This window comes from Camellia sinensis, chromosome 3 (assembly GCF_055761805.1).
Source record: "Camellia sinensis isolate YWXY chromosome 3, ASM5576180v1, whole genome shotgun sequence".
In the NCBI taxonomy this organism is placed as follows: domain Eukaryota; kingdom Viridiplantae; phylum Streptophyta; class Magnoliopsida; order Ericales; family Theaceae; genus Camellia; species Camellia sinensis.
Window position 1 is genome coordinate 138,654,671 of NC_138963.1, and position 11,821 is coordinate 138,666,491.

General features: G+C 37.2%; 1 protein-coding gene and 1 pseudogene across 2 annotated transcripts; one reads left to right on the forward strand and one right to left on the reverse strand.

Annotated features, from left to right (window-relative positions):
- Window positions 1-1,676: 1,676 nt before the first annotated feature.
- Window positions 1,677-3,025, forward strand: LOC145821863 (uncharacterized). The gene is made up of 3 exons (XM_082918437.1): window positions 1,677-1,694; window positions 1,785-1,932; window positions 2,156-3,025. Exons 1-3 carry the CDS (start codon window positions 1,677-1,679, stop codon window positions 2,353-2,355), a joined length of 366 nt encoding a protein of 121 aa, XP_082774563.1. The 3' UTR covers window positions 2,356-3,025.
- A 1,209-nt stretch (window positions 3,026-4,234) lies between these two features.
- LOC114280452 (akuammiline synthase 1 pseudogene) lies at window positions 4,235-6,151 on the reverse strand (annotated as a pseudogene). The gene is made up of 2 exons (XR_014364511.1): window positions 5,365-6,151; window positions 4,235-5,031 (listed from the first exon to the last, which is right to left on the reverse strand). The product of XR_014364511.1 is annotated as an akuammiline synthase 1 pseudogene (transcript).
- Window positions 6,152-11,821: the final 5,670 nt, after the last annotated feature.

Consider the following 11,821-nt stretch of genomic DNA (forward strand, 5'->3'; position numbering starts at 1 on the left):
TAAAATTAGAAATAAATATTTCAGAATTTGGTAAAATGCTACAATTATACCAGTAAACATTAAACCATAACAGTAGTCTACAATAAAAAATTCAGCCCCAGAAACTTAATCATGCAACACCAGATGCATTTTAAAGCAAAAATAATGCATTATTATTTCAGGAAAAATATTTTTTATTTTCATAAAATTTTCACAATTTTACAGAAGATATAAAATTTAATTCTGAGTCTAACGGTACCAACCATGCTTAAAACAAAGCTATAACGAATAAATTATGGCCAATTAACGCAATTTAGAATTAAAAACAAACAAACAGAGCCTTAGAACCAAGCCAGCGCGGAAAAAACGGCTTGGCTCGGCTCGCCGCCGCTCAGCGCAACTCGGCGCGAGTCGGCTCAACGCAGCGCGGCGCATGGCGCGCGCATGGCGTGGCTCGAAACGGCACGGCTAACGCGCGCGCGTGGAAGGGAGGGGCTTGCGCGTGGGGGCGCGTGGGAAGGGCGCCTAGCGCGTCTTAGCGCGTGAAAGCGCGTGGTGGCACGTGGCGCTGCTGGGCGGCGTCATACAGCGTGTGAATCACACGCGCCACCTTCCCGGGTGTTTTCTGGTCCGATTTTTGTACTGTCGGACTCCATTTTTCACAATAAAAACATTTATGGCATTAAAAATGACATTTAAATAACATAAAAAAAAGGTATATCACTCTCTCAATCTAATGGAGTTAAAATGCAAAAAACCGTGCACTTCAACTTCCTCCTCTATTAATATTCATGCATATACATGTATATATATTTATATAAAAAATATACACATATTTTAATGCAGAAAAATAAGCACGAAAATACCTATATTTATGGCTCTGATACCAATGTAAATCAAAGTATAAAAATGCAGCGGATAAAATATTTAGATCATACCTTTAGATGATAGAACCTCGTGGGTAAATCACGTGTTTCCAGAATCTGATAAACCAACCCAGCAGTGAAGTGATATTACAGAATGAATATCACCCACACAAATCACAGTGCAAATGACTTGATCGTTGTTTTTGGGAGAGAGTCAGTATATGGGTAAAACTCAGATCATACGTTGTTTCTCTCTTAATCATCCATAACCCATATACCAGATATATAATGTGTTATTATTATCTATCTATATTAGTTAATGGAGATAATATCTCTATCCTGAGTGGTTATCCTAAATAGGTTTGAATTCAATTTCAAAACCTATTTGGATAAGATTTAAATTCAAATTCAAATGGTCATGCCACATAGGCGCCCATTACTAACATACTTACCTGCCGTGTGTAGGATTGTATGTTTCGGCTTGTAGTGTCTCATGGTGGCTTCATCATGTTCGGCAAAGGAAATAATAATGAGATAATTTATGAAATATTTTTCTTGGGGGTAATTATTCATGGATATCCTTAAATATACTGTCTTTGTTATATATTATAGGAGAAGCAACTAAACATTAGATGGCATGAAAAATTCTCTCGACTGATTTGAGTCCTAGATGAAAGGTGATTTGTTGATTTAACTTCTACGATTAACCCAAAAACTTGTTTGCTTTTTCTCAAACTTTTGAAAGGAAATTTGCTGATTTAGAATGCTTGATCTGTCACTGTGCATTTTATTTTGTTTTGGTTTGGTATGAGTATCAGGTTTGATTTGTGAATGGCAAAAGCTGGCAAGGTGCAGCGGCAGTCCGATTGTCGGCATCATAGGGTCATCCCATATCCATTACCTTCTCATTCTTAAAAGGTTTTGAAAGATGTCCATCAGAAGAAGAAACGTTCAAAGGAAACAGAGATAAAACAGTGGGACGATGCAACTTGCTCGGTTTTTATGGAGTACCCTCACAATGCTGTCCTCCTCCTCTGCTCCCCTTACGACAAGGGTTGTCAACCCAGATTGCAGAACCATGGCTTGGGTCCATTGGCGAATCGGGTCTTCTAGGGTTAGGTTGCCTCAGTGAAAAGACACAAGTTTCTGAGCTTTTGTGCCCACTTTGCCAAGAGGAGAACCAGCACGCAAATATTTTAAGAGTAAGGATCCTCTAGAGTTTTTTAAATCTCAACCACACAATACACCACTTTAAGAAATTTTAGGAAAAAAACACTCTAGAATCCTTACTGATATTTTAATACCAAGAGGAGAACCAGCACATAAAGAACTGAGGAACCACGTAAAGGCAGAGCACCCATGTGCGTGTCCACGGGAAGTGGACCCTACACTTGCAGAGAAATGGAAAAGGCTTGAGCACGAGAGAGAACGAGAGGATGTGATGAGCACGATTAGATCGCCTATGCCGGGGGCAATTGTAATGGGAGATTATGTAATAGAGAGGAACTAGCGTGGCGGCTTTTCTGGAGACTACGATGTGGATGATGCTATTTTCAGGTTGGAATCATTTGGTGGAGGTGGGAATGGTCATCATGTCAACAGCTCACATGGGTTGTTTGAGAGTGATCATCAGTACTCATGGGATGAGGAAGAAGATATTGATTTGAACGTGATGCCAATGTATCGGCTTCTGGTAATTTTGATGACAATTTCATCTCTCGCTTTACGCGCTATCGGAGCAGACTCTTGTCGGGGAGGTTGAAGCGGTGAAGGCGAAGGCGTAGAGCAGTTAACAGAGTTAGATAATTTACAAATGGGTAGTACTCAGATCGCAATCGAACCGTGTCACTTGCAGTTCAAGTGGCAGCATTCTAATGGGGATCTCTGCTCAGCGTTGTCGATAGTTAGTATCAGTTAGGCAGATCTGAAGGTTTGGTCTCTCCCTGTAGGAGTGTGAATTATCTTAGTTTTAGTGTCAGTTATATATGGTTGTTTTCATAGATTAGGTCTCATTTTAATTTTTGTGCATAGTGGTTAATCATTCAAAACAGAAAGACAGAATGATAGAAAGAGTCCTTTTAATATATTTGTCAAGAGTCCTTTTAATATTTTTCTTTGAACATGTCTTTGCTTTGCTTCAGAATCTATGTATTATGTTTGTCCTGACGATTTCTTCAAAATTTTCTGTTCTTTCTAATTTTAGAAATTCTTTGTTGGCCTCTGCAATAACACCACCACACAACTCCAAAGGGTTGGCCTAGTGGGTGTAGCTTGGAAACAGGGGTGTGCTCTCTTCATGTCTTAGATTCAACTTTCATTAGGTGCTATCAATTCTTTAGAACTATGCACACGGATTTTGCTCGAGATTTGCTCGATCTGTGTGAATGAATTGTTTTGCGTGGGTCACATATATTAAAATATGGAGAAATCCGATTCACTAGTCACTACCCTAATGTCATATTTGATTTAGTATGATTTAGTTCTCAGGATTTGTTTTTGAGAAATTTTGAAAAACTAGTTTGGTGAAATAAAAATGAGATCTCATTATTTTTGTATGATTTTTCTTATTTTTTTTGGACAAAAATAATTTTAAAATATTTTCTTTAGCATTTATTTTTGTTATATTAACTTGTAATTTTTAAAAGAATTTTCAAAAATGAATTCTGAAAATTTTAACTAAATATAAGGATTTTAGCCCAATAAAGGATTTGGTCAGAATATGCAAGGCACAACATGTTTTTTGGGTGAATAAGCCCAACATGTTAATAAGTCGGCACTCTTTTTTTTGTTATTATTATTTTTAATGTTCTCTAGCAAGCAAAATTCTGGCCATTGAATTTTTAAGTACAACATTATTGGTTACTTTTAGTAATTGATCTAATAAAGTAGAAAGTCTAGGATCCAAATTTTGGATCTCAGATTTTGGCCAAGAATAGATTATGGTGGAAATTGAAATTGTATATTGTGGGGTTCATCTATAAAATGAATCTGAATCACATATTGATATTTTGAATAAATTCTAATGTATTTTTCTCAACTTGTAGTATTCACCAGTGAAAGGAAAAAAACATATTGAAAAACATTTTTTTGATCGGCAAATAAGGAGCTGCCATTGATTATCTGCTACTTGCCATTGTTCTGAATTGCTACGGGAGTGTGGTTGATCTGTCAAGCTGGCTGAGCATTGCTGATTGGTTGTTATGATCAGAAATGGGAAGGCTGAATAGTTGTTATGATCAGTAATGGGAAGGCTGAATTGTTGTTATGATCAGAAATGGGAAGGCTGATTGGTTGTTCTGTTTCTGTGATCATCTACACAATTAAAAGGAATAATGCAAAAACCCACAAAACATAAAAGAGACTAGAATTATAGTTTTTTTATTTGAAGGGGACACAACAGAAAGTATCAAACAAGACAACTTCAATTTTAACAACAAAAGGCAAATCAAACACAAAAGGAGTACTATCGTAACACAATTGAAGATTTTGGATTGCATGACTGATTGGATCCAGTAGTAGAGTGGACTAACTCAGTTGAGAGAGTTGAGAGCACTAGGATTTATAGTAGCAAAGTCTAGCAAGTCCTTGTTACATTCAAAAAATGCCATGTCTTCTTCAATCAAGGTAACCCAAGCTTCAATCCCCTCACCATCTCTTGAAGGACTCAACAAAACAACATTAGGCACTTCTATATGACCAATCGTCCCCCAAGTTGGCTTTCCCCACCCAAAATCAGCTTCATACAATGGCATCCTACTCCAACTTGTATATGTATACATATCCACTTCACCTCCTCTCATCCGCAACTTTCCCAACTCCATCAACAACCCACAAATCTCCGACACTCCACAATTTTTGCTTAGTTCTAGCTTACTTTCCCTTATGCTACTTACCAAGTTTGATGAGTTCATTTCGTTCTCACTCTCATCATCGGCGTCCTATGTTTCCAAACGAACTCTCTGGTAATGGCGGCACAAGACGTTCTCGCATATCTGTTGATATGACTAATATAGATGGCCTCCTTGGATTGGTTGATCCTAATCCCAATCCCAATCTTGATCTAGAAGCATCCATAGCGCATTTCCAAAGGAGTGCCATGACAGCCACCACGCGGGTAGGTTGTTGTACCCTCGCGTTGGCTGCTTCCGCCTTGAGAGCGTGAAGTTTGGAGGAGTTGAAGACGTACCTGTTGAGAAAATAAACTTGTTTTTAGTAATTTTGGAGTCATGTTTACCCAAAAAGTTACTCAGAATTTGTAATCAAATGCCAAGATGGATTGATAATTTGGTCCCTAGTGGTATGTTAATAAATATTATTTTGTTATCATTTTAGTGGTTTACAAAATAGTGGGGTTTAGTATTTAAAATGCCTTAAAATTAGAATGTCAAAATTGTTTTAAAACTTCATATATATATATAGACCGCTATGTAAGAATGAGAATGAATGAATATATTCTTTATTCTTCAAATCTCTCTTTCAAATTATTTTGAGTATAGCCATTTCATTGTCAAAACAGTACCTCCTGACAGCAACCTTCTGTGGTGGTTTCTCATAAACTTGTGGTGGAAGGGTCTGGAAGTCATCTCTTGCTGGGAATATAGAGGGTGCTGTGAAATCTGGACTCACTACGTCAGGGAATCGGGACGCAGTGGCAGCCCAGGCCTTGAGGAATGTGCTGAAGGAGGCCGCATCGGCAAGGTTGTGGTTAGTATAGATGCCTATAGCCATTCCTCCACATTCAAAGAAGCTAGCCTGGATGAGTAAGAGAGATCCGGACCCCGATTCCTTAAATTGGATGGGAATGAAATGGTTTTGTAATTCACTCTTGGGTTGCTCAAGAATGGAGGAAATAGGACGGTTGACTCGAGTTTCAATGTAATCAACTCCATCGTCGTTGCAATCAACGAAGAGAGGATCTTTGATTCTTCCAGCTAGAGGGTAGTAGCGAGTTAGGATCTGTGAGAGGGAGTTTTTTAAAAGTTGGGATCTTTCTTGGTAACTAGAACCGCCGTGTGTGGCGTTGTAGAGAACTAGTGGCGTGTATGATGCAGGTGCGAATTGGTCGATAAGAGAGAGTTTGAAAGTTCTAAGGTGATGGGGGGTCGGAGAAGATGGCTTGATGGTTTCTCTAGCGATTACCTCAACCTTAATCTCCATCATCGTCGTTGTTGTTTTACCTATGTGCTATAATGAGTGAAAACTTGGTTTGTTTATCAATTTGCAGTTGTGTGAAAACTTTGCATAGTTCGTAGGTGTTGACTCTAAATTATTAATAAATATAAGGGGATGAAAATGAGAGTTGTTGACATTTGAGTCAGTTTTTTTTCTTCTTCTTTCCTTTACTGAGATAGTTGACGACTAACTAATGAATGGGCAATAGATTTTTTTTTATAAAATTAGACATAAATATAAGATAATGAATGAGTGGCACATATGATATATAATCTCGAGAAGAAAATGATCTTATTTGACCGCTATACATTGCTAATAGATCTTTTGAGTAATGAAAAATTGTATGGATCCATATCCATTAAGGACATTTCATCTCTCGTTCCATCTCCTTGTAGCAAAGTTCCTATGTTTTTGAAAGCTATTAATCCCCTCTTCTCTCGTATTTAGGTCACGCATCGGTTCTCCAGCTTTTAGATAGCTAACAATTAAGCCACTAATCACACAACTAATAAAGTTGGTCACTACGGAGATAAATCATAAATGTAGTTTAACATACATGTGATATCTAGTCTCTGTCTTACATCTACCTCATTGTGTGAAAATCTTCTATACATTTATGGCATAACTGAGTATTCATTTGGTTCTCGATTCTAGTATCCATCAGTAAAAAAAAGAAAGAAAAATCCTTCAAAATAATTTTTGGTTGCACCAAAATTATGTACTATCCAATGATGAAATATACCCTAATGAAAAATATCTTGTAATTATTCATTTAGAATTCAATGTTTTTGTTAATTTTAATGAGTACATGGTGGGTTCTATTTTAAGGTTATGAGAGGGTAATTTTTGGGAAAAATTGGGCCGAGCTGCAAGTTGGGCTTTGAGGCCCAAAAACGCGAAGGACTAAGTAAGAAGGCCGTAAAGGATACTCCGGCCCAGGAGAGCAATGTTACTCCGGCCCAGGAGAAGCGTAGTTACTCCGGCTGGGAGAAGTAAAAGTTACTTCGGCTCAGGGATGTAAAGCTACTCCGGTCCGGGGTGGCTTCTAGTTAAACCGATCTCAGAGATAGTCCGGTTAGAAGTTATTCCGGTCAGATCGGTCGGAATGTTATTACTTGGTAGAACGGTTCAAACGCACCACGGTTCGCGTATGGGAGAACCAATATATGGTGTGGCAAGAAGAACCGAACTACGGTTAGTATGACCTATTCTACGGTTCGGCATAGCCAATGTTATTTCGGTCATGTGGTAGTTCGGCCGAAGAGAAAACCATCCCACTTGGTTTAAGCAGTGGGGGGTGTAAAAGGATAAGCATTATCCTTAGGAGTATGAATCCTAGGAGGACTCTGCATGGAGAAATACAAGTTCTACCAGGATTGTGCCACGGGAAACTTATAAAAGTTCACAAGCATCACCTTGAAGGAGGTAATTGAACACAATCTTTTCTGAGAACATAGAGCTTTGTCTATTTGTCAAGTTTTCTGACTTAGGCATCGGAGAGGTTTCCGGCACACACCCGCCGGCTAGCTCACGTTTGTGTTTTCAGGTGATAAAGCGACGTCGTACGGAGGAGCGTGGATTTGGTCAATAGGATTATACGAGGAGAATTATTTCCTCCCCGTACAGGTTAGAAGAAAATCATTTTGGCATTGACTTCATTTCAATGACTTCTTCATGCCTTTATCTCATTTTGGCATTGACAAAACTTTCATTTACTGTATTTATCTGTTACTTTATCTCTATACAAAAATATACACATTTAATTTTTTTCACTATTTATATAATTTACACATTTTATAAAAATTAGTTTAGAGAATATTTTAAAACTTAAAGTATATTTATGAAAATTTTGGAATGTTTGTAGAGTTATAATTAATTTTTATTAAATTAGATAGTCTAGATATAATGATAATTTTTTTAGTTTAGAACTGTAGAACCGAATTATTATTTTTTCAATAATTTAATTCTAATTCGATTTCAAAAATTTTAACGACTGAATTGGTTACTAATACTGTAAAAATGAATTTAATTCTTGATTTATTTCAAGTCAATGAACACCCTTACGTGATGAGCCCCAATAAGATCATCTATGCCAAGAACAATTGGTGGATTCTATTTTAAGGTTAGAAGAAAAACATTTAGTCGAGGTGGTATCATATCAATTAATTGTCAACTCTAACAAGGGTTCATTTTTAAGAATGCTTTTTATTGATTATAAAAAAATAAAATTACAAAAAAAAAAAAAAAGAATCACCCAAAAAATAAAATACATCTGGAGTTTCTAATTTAAATTTTAATATTTTAATTTATTTTTAATTTAAACTATTGACTATTTCGTTGAGTAAAACAATAATTTTTTTTTTAGTCATTATGGACGCTTATATTGAGTTTAAGGACTGAAATAATTTTTGAATCATTTTAATTTAATGAAAATAGACATACGATTTAGATTGAAAATATATTATAAGATTACGATTTAAATTGACAAAATCAATAATCCAAACTTTATTTTCTTGAAATTTGTTTATTTTTAGTCGATTGACATTTTATGAAAAAATATGCAAACAAATAAAAATGTGATATAATAACTTGTAACAAATAAATAAATAAACTGCTTATTTAGGGTGTCGAACCATCCTAAGAGGGGGGGGGGGAACATGGGTTTTGTGGTCCATGATTTTTTTTTCCACAAAAAAAGAAAAAAATGCATTTTAATATTATTTTATTTTATTTTATTTTTGAATTCGAAATATTTTTATTTGGATCATATTATGGTACACACCCTTATGCAAGTTATGACATTTATGGTGTTGATTACCATACCACAAATGTCATAACTAAATCATTGTCAATCATAACTAAAAAAATGTTATAACTAAACACTACATGAGATATAAGAAAAGATATTTTAGGTCATAACTAAAATAATATTATAACCAATATCACAATAACACTAAAATGAGTTATAATTAATATCAAAATAAATCATAATAAAAAATCACAAATATTATAATTAAGGTATATGGTACACACCTCCCCCAAAAGAGATGTGTATAATAATTTTTTTTCTTATTAACGTCTTAGGCCTAGTTTGGGAAGACTAAATAAGTGCACTTTTTGACTTTTTATGAAATATGGGTTGGGTTTGGGTTGGGTTTGAAGTGATGTGTTAGAGAGGTGATGTGACTTAAATAAGATGATGTGACTTAAATAGGATAGTGACTTTTTGTCTTTTTTGCCTCATGCCAAACTTGGCCTTATTATGATAAAAATATGTTTCTAGAAAGGAGGAGAATTTGGACTGGAGGGTAGGGGTGTAAATTTGGCTTGACTCAATATCAGACCATGCGGACTCTCGCCAAAATTCGGAGTAGACCAGGCCGGCCCACTTGTGCAAAATTGCGGCCCAAAGCCTAGAGGGTACTCAGGCCTTGAGTAGGTTGGGCCTTGGGCCTGACCATTTTTTTATTTTTTATTTTTTATTAAAATTTTATTTTTTTTCCATAAAAAATGACGCTAGGCCTCGGGCTAAGTCTTAAGTGGGCCGATGGGCCGGGCTTTGGATTGGATTGGGCTTCGAAATAGACAGCTTAGTCCCAAGCCCAGGGTCTTGGGCTAGGCCTAGTTGGGTCGGGCCACACAGGGTCACGGGCAAGCTTCGGGTGGACGTGAGCTAATGGGCCAAATTTACTATCACGACCTTAGCTCGCCCCTAGAGGTTCAAGCCATGACTGGCCAGTAATCCTGGATTACCTTCGGCTTCAGAGTCAAATCAATCATAATATAACAATGGGGCTTAGCAGAAATAAAAACATAAAATAATAACGAGCCATTGAGCAGTGCATACATGCTGAAATCAAAAGTAGTAAAAACCAACTTTAATTTCATAAAACTTATATACAATAGTCCAAAGTTAGGCTTCTCACCCCACATCATTCATACAAGTTGCAAAATTATCTAAAGAAACAAGAACAAAAAAAGACAAAAGTTGGGTTGACAATGCTTGACTCCTCTCGAGTCTAAGCTCGCCCCTTTATAGAGGCACTTTCCAAAAGGCTTTAAAAGGGTAGACGTCAAGGCGACTTTAAATGTGACATTCAGCTTGCTCACCTACATATATATAAGGGAGAGAGGTGAGGTGGAGCCTAGTGAGTAATATCAATATAAAGGTTTATATGAATGAAGTCCAACAATTATAATCATATCTCCCATTTTCAAAACAATATAACAATGCCAATAAGGAATTCCATAGAATTCAATCATTTCAACCCCTTTTTTGAAATAACAATTAACAATCAATCAATTTACGTGGTACATCAAATAGAGTTCAATAAACAATGCGACGAAGCCAATAGGACCATTAGGGTCAATCCAATGGGACCTCAACGGGTCAATCAATAATTCAATGTGGATCTTGAAGGTTTAACATCAAAGATCTCTGTGTTTCAATTAATCCAATGGGCCATGGTATTGTTTCCCTTGGTCGAGGGCCAATGGGTCATGGTATTGTTTCCCCCAAGTAAGGGCCACAGTATTGTTTCCCCCAAGCGAAGGCCTATTAATCAATGAACCATGGTATTGTTTCCCTTGGGTGAGGGCCAATGGGCCATGGTATTGTTTCCCCCAGGCAAGGACCTCACTAAAGGATGCCACAAATATGTTTCAAAAAGGGACATTCATTCATTCATAGAAAATAGCATTTCAAAATTATCATCGTGTAGCAATTTTCAAAACATATTTCAAACATATCTTTACAAGGATATGTTTGAAATATGGATATTTCAAAATGGTGGGTTAGATCGATACTAGGCCCCGGGCGTCCACCTACACAAATATACATTGAAGCACTTCAAAACGAGTAACCCATTTTTATTATTTTCTTATGTGTGTTTCTAGCGTATTGCATGATTAAGGATGTTCAAATGAGGCTTAAGAATGCCTAAATGGGCATGAGGATGCAATTATGTAGTCACAAGTGTTAGTCAAAAATTGCTGAAACAGGGCCTTCGCTCGAGCGCACACTTGGTTGCTTGAGCCGTCTGTAAAGACTGCAAAAATACTGTGTTAGCTGTATATTATTATAGATATATCTTATCTATTTGTATTGTATCTCTCTCTATCTCTATCTCCTTCTAGTCTTATCTCTATCTTTTTCTGTACCTATCTAGGTTTCCTTTTTGCCTATATATACAGGCTTCTTCTATTGTATTATTCATTCAATTCAATATAGAGTTTCTCTTTTCTCTTCTCTCTCTACTTTCATAACATGGTATCAGAGCCTAGGGTTCTCTTCTAGCCTCAATTTTTTTTTCTTTTCTGGTTCTGTCCTCGATTGGTTTTTGCTGGCTTCTGCGTATTTCGTCCATCCCTGTTTCAACGTTTGGCCTATACCCACCTCTTCATCTATTCAATACGAAGCCAACACCACCAGAATTACCTCCATCGAACGTTACATGCGCCCTTACGCGTCTTCCAAATCCCGGCGCGTCGGTTGCCTTCGGTTCCACTCTTACCACGCTCCCACACACGTTGTCTCAGCTGCTCTCGGCTTCTACCCTTCGGCTTCCACCTCAGTCGCTCCGTCCTCGGCTTCCGCCTCAGCCAATTGCCCTCGGCTTCTGCCTCAGTTAACTCTCCTTTAGCTTCTGCCTAGCTTCTCTCAGCCGCATGCCTTGTTTGGTTCAGCCACTGACATCACCCTTCTCAGCCCCTACCTGGCTACTGACATCATCACAGCTCAGTGCTGACGTCAGCCCTAATCTGTCCCTAAGGTTTTTCAGCCTTATGAATCTGTTGATGACCTC